This window comes from Tenrec ecaudatus, chromosome 5 (assembly GCF_050624435.1).
Source record: "Tenrec ecaudatus isolate mTenEca1 chromosome 5, mTenEca1.hap1, whole genome shotgun sequence".
Classification (NCBI taxonomy): Eukaryota; Metazoa; Chordata; class Mammalia; order Afrosoricida; family Tenrecidae; genus Tenrec; species Tenrec ecaudatus.
In genome coordinates this window covers 89,879,669-89,898,843 of record NC_134534.1, presented here as the reverse complement: position 1 = coordinate 89,898,843, position 19,175 = coordinate 89,879,669, and the positions used below count along the sequence as shown (strand labels likewise).

General features: G+C 37.5%; 1 protein-coding gene across 12 annotated transcripts in view; it reads left to right on the top strand.

Moving 5' to 3' along the window:
- Positions 1–19,175, top strand: part of SPIN1 (spindlin 1) — a 97,568-nt gene that overhangs the window by 52,485 nt on the left and 25,908 nt on the right. For all 12 annotated transcript variants that reach the window (XM_075549716.1, XM_075549728.1, XM_075549724.1 and 9 more), the window contains one exon: positions 16,040–16,088. In XM_075549716.1, the coding sequence (XP_075405831.1) occupies positions 16,040–16,088 (49 nt within the window). The remainder of the gene's footprint in view (positions 1–16,039; positions 16,089–19,175) is intronic.

Genomic DNA, 19,175 nt, shown 5'->3' with positions numbered 1-19,175 from the left:
TTGGTTTTCTTTACTGCACAGAAATGCAGAAATTTATGAAATCCCAGTCATCTGTTTTGTTACCAACTGTGTGTGTATTTCCTTGGTTGCATTTAACAGTGTGTTTGTGTCCTATAATAGGTCCCTTAACTTTGTCCTTATTTTCTCATTGATGATCTTGTAGCTCTGGGTTTTCTCATTGATGATCTTTTTAGCAGCAAATCAAGTCTTTGATCCATTTTTAGTTCCTTTTTGTATGTGGATGAGGTATAGGTCCTATTAAGTTCATCTACTTATCTGACTCCAGCTTTGCTAGCACATAGGAATGAATTTGGGATCTCGGCCAGAATTGCATTGTATTTACTGAATGTTTTGAGTAATATTGACATTTTTACTGTGCTAAGTGTTATTATAAGTGAGTGTCGAACATTCTTTTTTGATTGATTTCTTATAGTGATGTTATGTAGTATTTTTTGCATAGGTCTTTAGTTTCTTGGTTAGGTTTATGCGTACGTATTTAATTTTTTGTAACTGTTGTAAATGGTATTACTTTTGGATTTTTTTAAGAGCTCTCTTTAGTTTACAGTAATCCATTTGATTTTTTATGCTAATCTTGTGTCCTACTCTGCTGTAGAATCTCAATTGCTTCCCTTTTTATGGTTTGTCTGTTTTTATTGAGTTTTATTTCTTTGCCAATCTACAAGGGATTAGCCCCATAAGTCAGAAGTTTCCCCCAAAGCTATGTATTACGTATACTTATTTTTACAAAACAACCATATCACCTTAAAAGTACTCTGTAGTACACTTAATACATTTATCAAACTGCAGTTTCATTCTTGGAAACATTTTCAAACTTAACTGTTTAGATGGCTGACAGCAGCTCCCCTGTTGTTTCTTTTTTCCTACTTCTGTGTCGTCAAATTACTGTTCTTTCATGTCCCTCTGCATTCGAGGAAACAAAAAGAAGTTGTAAGGAGCAAGGTCAGGTGAGTAAGGTGTGTGGGCAAGAGAGGCATGCTATTTTATTTTATTTTTTTTGCCAAAACTGAGATGGCTGCATGAGCAGGTGCATTGTCGTGGTGGCAAAACCAGTCCCCCAATCATCTGCCACAAATCAGATCTTCTTTGTTGCACATTGTTATACAATCTTTTCAGAACCTCTAAATAGAAAGCTTGATTAATAGTTTGACCTGGTGGAATGAATTCCAAATGCACTATGACAGTGGGTCTAAACCTGTGGGTCTCAACCCCTTTGGGGGTCGAATGACACAGGGGTCGCCTAAGACCATCAGAAAACACAGTTCCAATGGTCTTAGAAACTGAGACACCACTTCTCTATCTGGTCTCCAGACTGGTCCGCCCACATGCAGATCCACTCACATACGAGTACCTGCCTTGAAGACTGTTACTCATGTTCCACCATGCTTCAAGACATTTCATTGATTTGTAATAATACATAAATATTTCAGAATATATAATTATATAGTATTTTTGTGATTAATCACTATGCTTTAGTTATGTTCAATTTTTAACAATGAAAATATATCTTGCCTATCAGATGTTTACATTATGATTCATAACAGTAGCAAAAGTACAGTTATGAAGTAGCAATAAAAATAATCTTATGGTTGGGGTTCACCACAGCATGAGGACCTGTATTAAAGGTCGTGGCATTAGGAAGGTTGAGAACCACTGCACTATGAGTAGACATTTTCATTTGTTCAGGAAGTTGATGGATATCCAGAATGAGGTTTGTCATCAGTTGGCATTTTACTTTTTTTTGAAATGAGAAAAATCACTACTAACTTGAGTTTTTCCCATATCACTGTCCTTGTAAGCTGTGTTCAAGATCACAACAGTTTCTGTGGCATTTTTTCCCAAGCAGGAGACAAAACTTTAAACTTCCAAACAAAAATTGGCCATCACAAAAAATGAAGTTCAAGCAAAACTGCTTTTATGAAAAAATTCACTGTGACCGGAGAGGACCTTTCCAGGCAATGCCACTGGGTGCAACAACTCAGAGCTAGTTCCTCGATGCTCGCTTGGGGGTGGGGTGCATAGTACAAAAGTTGCTATGCTCTCTGTACACAGTTCCGGTTTTTTGGGGGGGTACCTCCTTAAATAATTACTTGAATTCTTTTTGCTGTCTAATAGCTCTGGGTAAGACTAACACAATTTTGAAAAAGAGTGGTGAAAGGGACAATCTTGTCTAGTTACTGTTTGCAAAGGGAATGCTTTACATTTATGTCCATGCGGGATATTGGCTTATACTTTGCTGTTTTGGTAATATGTCTCATTTTTGGTATCAGAATTGAGTTTGAGAGTTTACTGTCCTTTTCTATAGTTGAAATATTTTGTGTAGAATTGGTGTCAAATCTTCTGTGAATATCTGGTAGAATTTCTCTGTACAGCCATCAGGCTTTGGACTTTTTTTTGTTAGAAGTCTTTAATGACCTGCTATATTTCTTCTTTTGTTTTAGTTGTGTTGAGATTTTCTATTTCAGTCTGTGTTAAGGTAGGTAGATAGTGTGTTACTAGAAAGTTTTCTACTTCTAGGTATTCACATTTAGAGTAAAGTCTTGCCTAGTAACATGATTTTTCAGTTTGATTTGACCTGTTAGGATGTCATCTCTTTGGTCTCTTACTTGGATTTTTTTTTTTTAAGCAAAAGGAAAGAAATTTATTGGAGCCCGTAATAGGAAACCCTAGAGGGGGCCAGCATACCCTATTGTGTAAGCATGCCCAGGCAAAAGGTCACATCATTCACTGTACCCCCATGTCCCAAAGGGACTCCCATTGAGCTGAGCCCCAAAGCCCCAGGGCTGGCTGGGGATGGGGTTTATTTGGAATTTTTGCATCTTCATTTTCTTTTCCTTTATTTTCTAGTGTGTCAATTTGTTCTTTTTTCTGTTTCATTTATTCTTGCTCTAATCTTTATGATTTCTTTTATCCTCATGATTGAAGGTTTATTTTGCTGCTCTTGTTTTAGTTGCTGAAGATGTTAGGCTAAGGTTCTTTTTTTTTTCCAGGTATGTGCTTATTGAAATAAATTTACCTCGGAGTGCTACTTTTAATAACAACAGGAAAAGGTCAACAGTTTTACTATGTATATGTCACATACCAAGTAATTAAATGTTTTAAATGTTAGAAAGAGTTGTGCGATCCTTACCACAGTCAATTTAGAAAAAATTCTTCTTTCTTGTGCTCATTATTATCAGCTCCTTATTTTACCCCTACATTCCCTACCATAACCCTGAGAAATTATTACTTTAGTTATCGTCTCTATATCCAGTATTTCATAAACAGAAAATCATACCCACCCCCAATAAATCCAACTTAATTCCCCCTGAAAAACAAAACAAAAAACCCCTCTGAAAATCTTACATCAAAAAGAAAGCAGAAAATAAATAAAAGAAAAAAATTAAAATTGGTCAAAAGGGTAAACAAATGCTAAGTTGCCAAACCTTAACCTATGTTTTCATTAGTTCACGTTCGAGGGCACTCTGAGGGCAAGGCTATGCACATTCCTGGTCAATAGTCACAGGGACCATTGTCACCAGAGACTTAAGTCACCAGAGACTTAAGCCACATGGGGAGTCTGCAAATGAATTTTGGGCTTTCACTGTCATCTATAGCTCTCTGCAAACCTGGTTCTCAAAATTGATGTTTGAATCCAATTCCTTGCTCCCGTCTTGGATTTTATTATGCTGTGCCTCTTTTATGCAGACTTAGCTGCCACTTCACTTAACGACTGCTTGTTGTTAGCCCAGACTTTCAGACCCCAGATTCTATTTCTGAGAGCCGGCTGCCATCCGAATCACTTACCACACTTGTCAATATAACATGTATTTTCAGTGATCTCTTTATGTGAGCAAGTATCAAGTTGGGCCACACCATAAGAACTAATTGTTCTTAGATTAAGGCTTACAATTGAGTTCAAGCTCAAAATCCATTCACATATGTTCATATCTGGGTTCCAGTCTCCTTCAGAGATCACCTATCATTTTATTGGGGAATATTATAAATAATCCCATGAGGCACAATAATTTTATTAATAGTATCATTAACTTGCCAATTATAAAGAATTTAAAATACTGTTGAGAAAAGGAAAGTATAGTTATATAGAACAGCTTTTAAGACTAACATACATGGATTGTTGACTTGTACAGTTTTAAAAATTTAAGTGACTAAGCACTGTTTACACAGGCAATGAAGGTTGGACATACATAGACCAAAGCCTTGATATACATTCACTTACACAGACAGAATTATGACTGCTGGACTAAGTATGTCATAAAACAAAGAAAGTCTGAAAATAGCAAATATATGATAGTCTGAAATTGCAAATTACCCTCGATATAAGAGATTTGAACCAAAGTCCAAACTCTAAATTCCAGTTGTCTATAGCACATGACCTGGATCACTAAGGGCGAGATAGAAACTTGGTTAAATGTTCCTGATTGGGGATGTAAGAAATGAAACCAAACTCACTGTTTACCCAGTCAATGCTAACTCATAGTGATGACTCCTTATGGGTTTTTTAAACTGTAACTGTTCATTGGAGTAGAAAGCTGAGTTTTTCTCTCTCAGCTGCTGGTGGTTTTGAACTGCCTGTCGTGGATTGCAGCTCATTGGGTAACTACTGCACCGCCAGGGCTCCTGAGGAAAACAATACGGGCATATTTTTCCTTTGGGCAGAGGAGGGGCGGTATCTATATTTAGAGTTAAGTGGTTTCTTCAAAGTCAGGTTGACCATCCTTGTTTTCCCACTAACAGAAGTGAAATCATTTTGTTGAGACAACATATATTTCTTGCCCCCAATAGATTTGAATTTCTATTAGCTCACTAACCACCCTTGTAGAACTGTCTTGTATTGGGCTGACCTAGGAACAACACTATATGGCAGGAACTGATTAATTTATTGCAATAAATTGATCTTTTAGTCCTGCTTTTTGCTGTTTCCTAAAGGTTTTAGCATATTCTGGTTTTGTTCTCATTTGTTTCAAGAATTTAAAAAATTTAATTACTATTTCATCAATTAGGAGAAAGACAAGACTTTCTACTCCCATAAAGAGTTGCAATCTTGAAAATTTGTACGGGCAGATCCACCATGTCCTATGGGATTATTTTGAGTCTGAATAGACTCAATGACAGTGAGTTTGGTTTGGTTTGAATTAATCAATTACCCAGTAGTTTTTAAGCAGGGTCTTGCTGAGTTTCTATGTATTTGCTGTTGTCCCAGCTTCCTATTGTTGATTTCTAATTGTATAGCATTATGATCAGAGAAAATGAATCGAATAATCTCAGTATTCTAAAATTATTAAGGTTTTGATACCAATATATGGTCTGTTCTAGAGAATATTCTGTGTGCACTGGAAAAGAATGTGTACTGTGTGGTTGGTGTAGTGCTCAGTGTATATTCAGAAAATCAAGTAGTGTTGTGGAGCTCTTCTGTGTCTGTATTGAAAGTAATCACTTTACTGATGATCTGTTCTTCCTCGAGTGGACATGTCTGTTCCTTTGAAGTTTTTATAAGAGTTTGATTAACATAGTTCAAGAGTCTTTAATTAGGAGCCCACATACTTATTAAGGTTTTGTCTTCCAGTTCTGATCTTCCTTTAATCATCCTATAGTGCCCTTATTTATCTCTCATGCAGTATTTTGCCTTGAAATATTTTATCAGAGATTACTAGTGCCAGTCCTGCTTTATTTTGGTTTCCATTAGCTTGATATATAATTTCTATCCTTTGATGTTATAGTCTCTTTGTTTTCGTGTCTAAGGCAGTGGTTCTGAAACCTTCCTAATGCGGTGACCCTTTCATACAGTTCCTCATGTTGTGTTCCCCCAACCATAAAATAATTTTCCTTGCTACTTCATAACTGTAATTTTGATGCTGTTATGAATTGTCATGTAAATATCTGATACGCAGGATGTATTTTCATTGTTACAAATTGAACTTAGTTAAATAATTAAAACTGATTAACCACAAAACAATATGTAATTCTATATTGTGAAATACTTATGTATTTTCTGATGGTCTTAGGCGACCCCTGTGAAAGTGTTATTTGACCCCCAAATGGGTCGAGACCCACAGGTTGAGAACTGCTGGTCTAAGGTGTGTTCTTGTAAGCAGAATATTGACGGGAGTTTTTTTTAAAGAGAATGCACAGTTAAGTTGTAAACAAGACAAGTGCAAAACAACTACAGCAACATTATCTGGATGAATTAGCTTGAGGTCATAGTGCAGTCCAAAAGTTTGTTGAGACAGAGGACTTTGAAAAGGATATGTGAGAGCAAAGAAATATGTCACAAAGACATGGTGGATTGCAGGTTGGTAAATCATAGTTACCAGTGGGACTCCTGGAGCAGAATTGAGGCCATGATTGGAACATATACATTGCCCGGTTCTGCACTATCCTCATGATTGTACATATGCCAGAGCCTATTGTGGTACTCACTGTGTCAGTCCATCTTGTTGAAGGCTTTGTGCTTTTTCACTGTCCCTCCACTTTACCAAGCATGATGTCCTTCTCCAAGGAATGCTGTTTCCCGATAGATAGATGTTCAAAGTATGTAAGATGAAGCCTTGTCATCCTTGCCTCTAAGGAGCACCTTACTTCTTCCAAGATGGATTAACCGGTTTGTCCTTTGGAGTCCATGATACTTTCAATTCATTATTCTTCGCCAGCACCACAATTCACATGCATTGATTTCATCTTCCATCTTCCTTATTCATAGCAAACTTTCACATTACATATGAGGCATTGGTCAGGCACCGTGGGAGATGGAGGTGATCTACTTTACTATGCTTTTTGAGGGCAAAACTATTTACAACCTTGATCAGTGGTCAGAGGGAGTTCATTTGGAAGTATCTATATGAGGAGTCTGAAAATGGATTTTAGGTTTTCTTTAAACTGGGTTGTTATCAGCATTTAAGTTCTAGTAAAATTTCCCTCTGGATTTTATTATGAACAATCACACAGGCAAGTGTGCTTCTTCCAGGTGTTGTTTTGCTGTCATTTTGATTGTATGTATGTGTTTTGTAGTGTTACTGGTTTCTGTCTTCTTCCTCTGTTTATGTGCTCTGTTGGATACTGTTTTCAGTGTTGTGTCTGTGTGGACTTGCCTGGTATGTTGATCTCGGTCTGTCTGTTGCTGTTGTTAGTTAATTTCTCCAGTGTGCTCTGCTGACTGGTTTGCAATGCTGGTTTGTTTTTACAGATGCCACTAATCCCTCCTTGTCTGGGAAATGCTCTTATTTTCAGTCATGTGAGATTCTTGGATGGCAATTTTTTTTCTTTTGGTATCATATATTTCATTCCATTGTTTCCTTGCCTACCTGATTTTTACTCTATAATCCGAGCTTATTCTGAGTAGTTTTGCATTGTAGGTGACTGTTACAGCCCTAGCTGCTCTTAGGAAATCTGTCAGGTGTTCTTGGTATTGGAGAGTTTGGCTACGATATGTTACAATGTTTTCCCTTTGGGGTCTGTTCTATTTGGGGGTTTCTTTCAGGAGCCCTCGGACTATTTTCTCAGTGTCCCCATCCTCTTTCTGTTCTGGAATCCTAATGAGACTTTAATTGTTCTTTTTGATAAATCTCACATAGTTCTTTAGCTTTCTTCAGACTCCTTTTCTCTTTTTGTTGATTGTTCCTGTTGTAGATTGGGGTTGAGAGATTGTCCCTAAACTCATTAATTTGGCTTTCTACTTCACAATTTTAAGTACAGTGTTCTTTTAAAGTGTTAAATAATTCCGTTATCTAAGTATAAACATTTATGGGTTTTAGTTAGATGGTTTTTGGTTAGTTAGATGTTTTTCACATAAGATTTCTAGTTTTTCTATTCTTTTCATTGTTCGTTTCAACTATTTCCTCATTTATGGAAAATACCCAGACAGACATCATTCTTTAAGATTATTTTTTGATAATTTTAGGGACTTTTCTTCATCAAAAATATTTTTGCTTATTGATATTGTTCACTTGTTTATGCCTGTTTTTCTTGCTTTTTTCATGTAGACTGATACTTTTTGCTGCTGCTGTTGACATTTTCATGAAGCTGTTAGGGAAAGTAGGGAGGCTGAGTCATGTGGTCATTAACTCTCAGTGATAGAGGAGAGGAATAGAACTTTCAAAACAAATAGAGGAAGAAAGAAGAAATGTAAGGTACACATTTAAAAAATAAGCAGTAAACATTTATTTTCTTTAAAAGTCTCTGTTTGGGAATCTTCCCTCACCCAGGAGTCAGCGATGTAGCTTGTGTGAGTGAGAGTATGGTGTGGTGGCACAAATAGGGTTGGATGCTAGAGTGGATGTGGAGCTTATGCTGGAGAAGCTTGTGGGTCTAGAGCCAGTGGAGTAGGTGTGAGCAGTACTTGGAGGCAGTGGTCGGCATGGTATTTGGTGGTTGCACTTAAGCTCACAGTGTTCACAAGTAGAATTGGGTGGTGTCTGGGGCCAGTGGAGCAGGCCTATGCATCTGCTTTGGGCCGGGCAGTTGTGCTAGTTGCCCGGAGTATGATTGTGGCTATGGGGTAAGCAGGTGTTTGAGGCTGCTGGGGCACTTGGTGCACATTGCCACTGGGCAAGCTGAGCATCTGGGAGAGAGTACTGGCCACCTTGTGGGCATACTTATTTTACCCTTTCTTCTCACTCCCCCACAGCCTTTGGGATTTGGAGGCGTTGGGTTACTTAGCTATTGAGTTGTTTTCCAAGATAGCTGGCCAACATTTTCCTTTTCTTGGTTTTCACTCCTGATTGTTCTAGGCTCCAGAATCTAGAGGGATTTACACTTTGAATGGTCATTTGGCCATATTGAACCACAATTTGATAAATGGTCTTTTGATCTCAAGTGGCTGATTTTTCTTTTCTTCAAATAGTTATATTGACACATATTTCACATATCATACAATTTAATCATTCGACCATATTATGAAGAGTTGTACAGACATTACTACATTCCATTTCAGAATATTTTCTTTTGCTCATTGTTGTTAGCTCCCATTTCCCCCAATTTTAAATTTCACCCATAATATTTTGTTGTTATTCTACAAGGTCTTTCCCCCTGTATATTTATTTTATAGGAGTAAGTCACTTATATCTTTAAAAAGTTTATACTATGTATACATAAATATCCCCAAACCAAACCCACTGTCATCGAGTTGATTGGCTCATGGTAGCTCTTCTCCTGAGGATTTCCTAGACTGTAACTCTTTACAGGAGCAGAAAGCCTCATCTTTGTCTTTTTCCTGTGTAGTGGCTGGTGGTTTTGAACAGCTGACCATGCACTCATAAACACTGCACCTTCAGAGTTCAATTTACTAAATAGTAAATCTGATCTTACTTTGTAAAATGGCAACTTCAACCACTACTTCAGGTTCATTACTGATGTAAGTAATCTGCATAAGAATCTCAGAAGTGTGCACGTTAATGAGTCATTTATGAACTCTCCTCAGGAAATAATCCCATATCTTAGAACCATGTCCACACACTTTCCTTATAATTATTCTCATAGTCTCTGTAGGTAACCTAGCTGGTCCCTTTGAGGATCTTTATACCTCTAATCAAGCAAGCACAAACCTTTTGAGGGGATTGTACATTGCTGTTTGGTTAGTCATTCCAATCCAGTGAATGGCTACCTCTGGTTCCACTAGTGTTCTTCTCTAGTGTCTTTAAGTCAGAGCAGCAATGTGGTTTCCTGACTTGTTTTTTCGCATGAGTAGGAAGGAGCAGGAGGCAGGCAGAGACATCCCTGCAAAGAGTTAAATTCCATTATTGTAATGTCTCTCTTGAATATTTCTCTCAAGAGTGTGTACTTCCTTGGTTTTAGTTTCTGGTTTCATTTGGAACTTTTCATCAAATTCTTGGTGATCATCTGCATTACAGAACAGGATAGTAAAATACTGATGAGATGTTTTATGTGTTGAAGTGGACCCTTTTTGCTTGCTAGATTTTATTTATATTATGAAGGATCTGGTCTGTCAATTTTTATGGATATTATCTCCATAATTCTATTTTTAGATTTCTTTATGGTTAATGACACATCTTGCTGATGGCATTCGGGAGAAAGGGCCTGGCAACAGTGGGTTTTCACGGTTTCATTTATAGAATTTTATATAATCACTAGGTTCAGTATCAGACCTTATCCCTGATTTTTATGCCTGTTGCCCATGTTTCAACCCTCAAGTGAATGAAGAAATCTACCTGCTATGGTAGGTCCAAGGGTGGTCAATTGGCCTGAAGTGGGAGGAAGAAGATTTGGGTTTTGCTACCTCTTTATGCAGACTTCTAAAAAGTTGCCCAATTTTCATCACCACCTGCTTCCCCTCCTTTTAGGACCCTGGTATTGCTGGTTTAGACATTGCGTTAGTCTGGATTGACTAGAGAAACATCCAGATGCACTCGTGTATAAGAAAGCTTTATATAAAAGAGCAATTATATATTAAGAAAACATCCCAACCCAGTCTAGATCAAGTCCATAAGTACGGTATTAGCCCATATGTCTGATACCAGTCTAAAAATTCCTCTTCAGATTCATGCAACACATGCAATAACACCAGATGCAGGAAGATCACAGGCCATTGGGTGGAAAGTCTTATAGAGCCAGTGGCAGTAGAAGCATCTGAGTGCTGGCGTGGATCTTCACATGGCTCCTCCAATTCCAGGGCTATGGCTCCATCAGCATGGCTTCATGTAGCTTGTCAACAGGAAGACAGCTGGTCTGGCCTCCAGGGAGCTACTTATCTCCATCACGCTTTCAAATGAGGCCAGACTCCACCAGTTCACTCTTAATATCCTCAAGTTGACATCAGATTCTGCAACTACCACAGACATATATTATTTTCCATTGCCTTTCATTTTCATAGATTTTGATTTAGAATTAAAACTGTTATAGTGAAGATGAAGTTCATTTTTCAGTCAGTTCTGTTTTGCATGGAGGTAATTTTTTAGCACAAAACTAGTTGGAAGAACCTTTACTAGCTTGAAATTAGAAGTTTCTTGTTACAGAATTATTCATTTCCAGAATTAATTATATTCAGTCGTTGGGGTTTTTATCACTTTAATAAGAGGGGACTCATTCCATTTTCCACCTTTTTTTGAAGCTCCTTCCTACTTTTATTAAATATATTGTATTACAATTGTGTTTTAAATTGTAGAAATACTATCCTACTTGTCAGCATCCTTTCTTTTGTAAGAATTAATACCAGATTAGTTCAAGGAGTTGGAGATTGAAGATATCCCATATGTCCAACTCTTCCAAAATACTCCTTTGTTCCATTTTCCTTGCACTTCTCCATTGAGTGTATTCCTGCAAGTACCTGGGTTCTGCAACATCTCATGGAAACGAAGGAAACTTTAAGACAGTGTTTCACATAGAGGTGGCTGCTGTTCAGCCCAACATCTGAGGGTCAGGCAGAGGTGAGCTAAATGCAGGGTACAGACCCAGAAGCCAAAAATGTTCAATAGCCACAGTGAGGAAAATAGAGGTCTGGCTTTCCAGGTGAAGGGTGTGTGTATTAGAATCAGCATTTTATGCTCCCCAAAAATGTCTTCAGTCACACCCTCTACAAAGATAAAATTAAGGATTCCCTCAAGGAAACAAAGCTTGTGACTTGGTTCACACCATCTGTTAAAGGTCTTAAAGATACCTCACCAAGGTCACAGTCCCACCCTCCTCCTGTCTGTCAGCATAAGAGAAAATACCCTCCAAAATGGACCATAGCCACAGGAATATAAAATCTAGAGCCAGAGTAAGGAACCAGGGCGCAAGGTTAATTGACCACAACTCAGTACTGAACATGTTATTTTTACAACTTTCCCCCCCTGTGTCTTTGTTTTTGTGAGGTTTCTCCCCTTGTGTTGATAAAGTTCATTGTATGTTTGCTCACACTTGTGACTTGTCTTTTAGATTGTGACCAACTTTAAAAACTTTTATTGAGAAATTCACCCATCATACACTTTAGTAGTGCAGTCACATTAAAGAGTTACGCAATCACCACCATCCATTTTTGAACATTTTCTTCTTATGCGCATTGTTATTAGCTCCACATCTCCCCCAATCTCTCCTGCCATACCCCTAGGAAACCATTATTAATCCAGTTGCTATCTCTATGGATTTACCTATCCTGAATTTTATATACAGAAAAACAGAAAGCCCAAGCAAAAACAAAAAACCCAACAATACCAGAAAAACCTAAGAAAGCATCACTTGAAAAGAAAGCAGAAATTAAATGGGTCAAAAGGGAGATCAAACGATAAGTTACTCAGTTTTAACCCAACTATGTATGGAACAATCCACTTTCTAATGCACTCTGTTCAAAAGCAAGGCTATTTACATCTCTGGTCTGTGGTCAGAAGGAATTCACCAGAACCTTAATCACGAGGGGGAACACTGCAAGTGGATTTTGTACTTTTGCTGTCATTCATAGGCTTTTGCTAAAAGATCTTGTTTTTTACAATCCTTGGATCATACAGGCTTTTGCGCTTCTTCCACGAGGGCTTAACTTACACATCACTTAGATGACTGCTTGTTTTATGACAAGCCTTTAAGACCCCAGATGTTATTCTTTTTAACAGCTGGAAATCATTTGATACCTTCATCACACTTTGCTGTCACATCCATATCATCAGTGAACTCTTCATGAGGACATGTATTGAGTAGTTAGCCAATTTTCTTCTGTTAAAATATAATTCAGTGACGTTTCCCCCATTGGTGTTTAAAGATGTGGGGGGGGTGTACATACACACATGCATACACATACATATATACTAAACTTATAAAATACATTATAATATATAAAGCCATCTACAAATCAGAAGAAAGACAAAACATTCAGTGCTGTTGAGTAGATTCTGACTTACTTAAACCTATAGGACTGCAGAATTGCTTGTTAGGGTTTCTGAAATGAAATCTTTAACGGAGCAGATAACCTCGTCTTTCTCCCATGGAGCAGCTAGCTTGCTTCTGGTTAGCAGCAAAATGCTTCACCCATTATACCACCACGTCTCATTGAAAGACAAAAAGGCCAATAGAAAAATGGGCAAAGAGGATGAAAAAGGCAAGTTGTAGAAGAAAATAAAGTGACCAATAAGCTTATGAAAAGATAGTCATTCTCACCAGTCATCAGTCAAATTCAATCAAATGAATGTCTGATTAACAAAATAAATAAAATTTTATATAAGACAAATTATATATGAGGATAAGTCCAAAATATTGCTAAAATTATAGAACTCTTTACTAAACAAAACTATCAAAATATAAAGTTTCTTATTCTCGACATTTCTAGCTGTATGCACTTAAGGTGATGTTTTCATCTCTAACCCTTCTGAGAATATTCTTGTGCTTTACAACTTACGCCGTGTCAAAATGTCATATCTGGCATCCTTGGGGGACTCAAAATCATGTTTCTTTTACATGTTCTTTGAGCTTGGGAAACAAAAAGTGTCTGAAGGGACAAGTTGAGGGCTGTCAGGTGGAGGATGCAAAGTTTCCTAATAAAATTCTTGCTATCTTTGAAGAATGAACAGGTGGGTTGTTGTGATGGAAATAAATTCCTGGCCTTTTCCCCATTAATGCACTTTCAGTTTTCTTAAAATGTCGTCCTAATAAGGCACTTTGATGATCCTTGGGGAAAATCTATCAAGATTATCTCTTTGGAACATCCTCTCTCCAAACAAAACAAAATGTGACCTTACCCTGCTGAAGTGACCTCTCTACCTTGTTTTTAACTGGTTCAGAAGATCCCCTCAGATGCCACTGTTTTGTTTGTATTTTTTTTTTAAGACATAATACTGACACAGGCAAACTGACAGAACTTGAATTGCATCCATTCACTGTTCAGAGAGACATGTTTACGCACATTTTGTTTGGAATAAGCCCTTCCTTGCATGTATGAACTGGAACCCTAGTAATAATGTTTTTTTGTTTTAGTTATTGCTTGTGAATCAAGAGGATCCCTTAAGTATTAGGCTGCAATCTCCAGTCAGCACTTCAAAACCACCAGCTGCTCGGAGAGAGACAGGGCACTCCACTTCTGCAAACAGTTACAGTCTGGGAAGCTTACAGGGGCAGTTCTACCTTGTTCTGGACAGTGTATGAACCGGCATGGACTGAATGACTATGAATTTGATTTGGTTTATTGTGAATTAAGCAACATTTTGTAGAACAGGTGATTTATTTTGCTGAGTTAAAAGGTGCAAAGGCCGTATCTGAAGTTTTCTGGCTTCCCTATTGCTACAAGGCGGAGGTCAGAAATGCCTCCACTCTCCATCCTTCTTCACCCCATTTTAACTCCTAACGGTTCCTACTCATGTTTTGTTGTGCTCAGTAAATCATTGTAATGGCTACACAGAACTCAGACATATACAGAACTACAGCCATTGAGACTAGAATTTATAATACATCTTTAAGAGCTTATGGCTAAGAGAGCCACATTAATTGACTACATCTCTCATTCAACCATTTTATACATACCTTATTTCAACATTACAGTCCTCAGTGTACCATCACTTACTCCGCTTTTCCCTTGGGTTTCCTTGGTCAGAATAAAGCCCAGATTGTACTTTGGTGTAGGCTCACAAACAGGCAAGGTGATACCAATTTGAGTCCTGGGCCCAGGGCAAAATACTCAATCTCTGTCTTGCTAATTGTCTCCCCCTAACATACTCTCACCTAATTCTGTACCTCCCGAGTCGACCTGTCCATCCTGGAGCTCCAGGGAAGTGCTGATTCAGTCCAGTCTCCAAGAGTTCTGGCTAGGTGTTGGGAACCAGGTTACAGCCAACCTTAATCTCCCCTTTCACTAGAATGCAGTTAGTAGGTTGGGACCTTCTTGTTCCAGTGTTTAAAGGCCTGTGAATCTTCCTTCTCAAGTTTAGGCTCAACCTTCCTCCAATTATGTTGAGTGAGAATTATTCATATCTTCTTCTGTGTAAGAAGCAAGGGGACTTGGCGGGTGGCTGGGGTGAGTGCTGTCCTGCCAGGCAGCACAGACTCCTCAGCCTTTTCAAAGATGCTTTATGTCAGTTCCTCCTGGAGAGACACTGAGATATAATTAGCATAAGTTTTCTTTCCTCAGGGAAGGTCCTCAAATCAGGCTGCTGAAACTCATTCAAATTTTTTCAAAGTTCTTTACAGAGGGTTTCACAGAGGCTCCCTATTGTTGGATGTCCACATCCATTCATATGTTGATGATGAACATTTAGGTTGTTCTACCCCTTTGGCTTTTTGAATAGTGCTACAGTGAACATTGGTGTGCATGTTTCTGTTTGAGACCATGATTTAAATTCTTTTGGGTGTATAGCTGGGAGTAGAACTTAAGATTTGTATGCTAATTTTGTGTTTCAAGTTTTTGAGAAACTGCCAAAATGTTTCTCTCAAAAGCAGTACCATTTTACATTCTCATCCTATGTCCGTTTTTATACTTGTACTGCATTATTTTGATTATTGTAGTTTTGTAGTGTGCTTTAAACCATGGAGTGTTAGTTTTTTTTTTCTGCATTGTATTAGCTATCAGTTGCCCTTTACATTATCATAAGAACTTGAGGATTGGCTTTTCTATTTCTGCACAAGAGTGTTGGAATTTTGAATAGGATTGTTGAATCTGTAGCTTGCTTTGGGTTATATGGATATCTTAACAATATTAAGTCTTCCCCCCCTCTATATCCAGAATTATGTCATCTGTTAATAAGGACCGTCTTACTACTTCTTTTTCAATTTAAATGCCTGTTGTTTCTCTCTGTTGCTTACTTGCTTTGGGTAAGACTATACCCCCCCCCCCCCCTTCTCCCAACTCAGTGTTAAATATTAGTGACGAAAGCAGCCACCCTAGACTTGTTCCTAATTAGGGTGGGGTGGAAGAGTGGTTTCAGTCCTGTTTGAATATATTGTTAGCTGTGGGTTTTTCATACATGCTCTTTATCATGTTGATGAATTGCTTTTGTATTTCTAGTTGCTGACTAACAGCTTATTTAATGCTTTCGATAATAGCTTTTTGAAAATTTTCCTCAGTTCTAAAATAATTTTATTCTGTTTTCATTGACTACACTTACTTCTCTTATAGGACATGCTGGTGTGTCTGCAAACATGATGAAGAAAAGAACTTCTCACAAGTAAGCAATTCTGAAACAAGTTTTTAGATTTCATATTGTAATTGTCATGTTGTGACCTTTTATTTCCAAGGATACGAGATGCACTTATATGAGGCCTTGGTTCATAGGAGATGGGGCTTCAGATCTCTTTGCTACCCATTGAGTAGTTATTCCTATCTATTCTCTTTTTTGGCTAGATTTAAGTGGGCCTAGAACTGTTTTCCAAGGAGCTCTGAGACTTGTTGGGTGGGCACTGGACTGCTAACGTGGCACGGTCAGCAGTTCAAATCCACCAATGACAGGAGAGAGGCGGGGCTGTTTGCTGTCATAAAGATGTACAAAGCCCCAGACGCCTTATGTATGGTTGCTGTGAATTGGTACTGACTCAGTGGCATGAGGATTTTTGTTTTTAAATTATTGGTTATTCAGTGTTTAAAAGCTTCTAAGTCTGGATCCCCTGCTCCCCTTCCAGCTTAATGGGATCTGGGTGTAACAGAAGGAGATAACAGTTGGAGAGTGTAGGGAACATATTGTAACATCCACTCTTAGAATCCTTGAAGAAGTTATATATTAGTGATGCGATGCTGTGCACAGCCCTTATGTGCTGTGTTTCATGATAAGATTCTAGAGGGGACCAGCCATGCGGAAAGGTCCTGCGTGTCATTCATTGCTTTATAGTGTTTAAAAAAAGCGTATGCATGCATGTTTAAGAATCAACTGAGTGACCATATATCTTAATTGATAAATGTGTTAAAATCTTAAGAATATAAAAGTGGCTTTTTTCTACCACAATTTTCTCTTTTTTTGGTTGGTGGGGTAACATTTCATCCAAAAAGAGAATCTATCTTAAATGAACACCAACTTTTACTGTATTTACCAAGTAAGGACTGTACTTCACGCTTCACACTAACTCCTCAGGCTTTGATCACAGCATTTATTTTCAAATTATCAGTTTTTTGAAATTCTTATTCTTAGTTACTAAACACTAGTAGTTGAAATATTAAGAGAGTCCTCTTGGCATCCAAGAAAGTCATGGTGAATTTAAACATAATTAAAAATCAAACCCACTGCCATCACATTGATTCTGACTCATAGCAACTTTACAGGACAGAGTAGAATTGCGTCTTTGGGGTTCTGAGACTTTAAATCTTGATAGAAGCAGACATTCGCAACTTTCTTCCATGAAGAAACTGGTGGGTTTGTACCAGTGACCTTGTGGTTAACAGCTCAATTTGTAACCCACTATGTCACCCAGAGTTCCTTACCAATAAATAATTGTTAACTGTATCAAATATGTCTACAATTTCACTGAATACATGGATGTAATTCAAATATTTATAATATTCAGCTTAAGAAATTACCTGATGTGAGGCTAAAATAAATATGTACTAGTATTTTTGAAATTAAGAACAAGTGTTTCATCAATGTCACTGAATTAGTATGCAAAATTGTTGAATTGGCAAATGTTTTGTTATTTATATTTTTTTACCACAATAAAAAGAGAGATTTTCATCAAAAAAAAAAAAATAAAAACAAGTGTTTTTGTTCATTTACCTATCACCTTTGTAGTTTTACCTTATCAGGGAGCTAGCTGATAATTTATTTAATATGAGTAGGCTTCAAAAAGTTTTGGGGACAAAAACTTTATATTGTAGCTCCATTTTTCCATGAACTTATGAAGCCTCCTTGCAAATCTCTACCACACAACAATGAACATAGGTACCCCAAATGGTATATTTTCTTTAGTCACAGTAATGAAAAAATATATATAAGCCACAGATATTACAGAATGATCAAAGCTCAAAGAAGGCAAAAAAGGCAAGTTAAACATGAATTTTGCAAGACAAAAACTTATTTATAATAAGTTTTTACAAATAGCCAAAGTAAAAGACAGGGATGTTCATGATTGTCTTTTTTCCCTCCCATCGTATACTGGGGGCCTTAAAAAAGTAGTCAAAAAATGGAATTAAAAGATAATGATATTTCCCACAAACTTTGCAACTATCTTGTATTTCCAAGCAGCTGTCACATGGAACCATGTCACAGTACATGGGTTTGAACATCAAACCTTATTTTTGCACATTTTATTCAAGCGGACATGTGCTTTGACCTAAGAAGTACTTTTATTAATTCATTAATTTGACTAGTTATATTTTATCCTAAAACACAGAGTATTAAAATTTTCTGACATTCATATGTATACAATTAAGAGAGTATCTAGGTATGTAATAAAATTTAGTACTTGAAACATTTTAAATACTAGTTTTCTGCGTTTCCTTATTTTTAACATTCTCCCTACAAATCTGAAGATGAGTAAAAGAATAAGACTTAAGCGTTTCCACTTATATAAATGATTATTAATATTTGTCTTTCAAATAGAGTCAGCAGGCATGAGTGGATGCATTGAGCTTCTAAGGAGAGAGAGTCAGTTTGGTGGCGAGGCAGCCTGTGTTATTAGCAGGCTGCATGAACCTAACTGAGAATCCTCATCAGGCCTTCCTTCACAGCAATTTAAGGAAGCATGTTAGGCAAGTTAATCTTCCTGAATAGAGATCTCAATTTCTAAGATAATGAGGCTGGGCTATAACAATGGAGGTTTACATATAAATGAAATTGTTATGGAAACCAACTATAGGGTGGTAGGGTGCTAGAAACCCAACCACCAGGAAAGTAGTTTTCCTTTAGCCTTTCCTGCTTCCTACTATGACTCCTAAGGGGTTCAAAGGATTGTGGAAAGCTCCTCAGCTGACCCTGGACTCAATGACATCAGGACTTCTGCATTTAAACTCTGGCCAAGCTTCCTAACCTACTCTCACCGAGTAGGTTATAACCATTATGCCCTTTTAAGACACAGTAGAATTGCCCTTTTGAGTTTCTGTCTATCTTTACTGGTGCAGACAACCTCATTGTGGGTGTGAACCACTGACTTTGCAGTTAGCAGCTCACTGTGTAACCCCTAAGACACCAGGGATCCTTTCAAGCATTTTGTGTACAGTATGCTGAGAAATTAACTTGCAATTGTTTAAATTGCTAGGCAAATAAAAAAAGAATGAAAACTTAATGGTAGGACCCTTTGGGTGGGAGACATGTTCTCCCAGAACCATTATC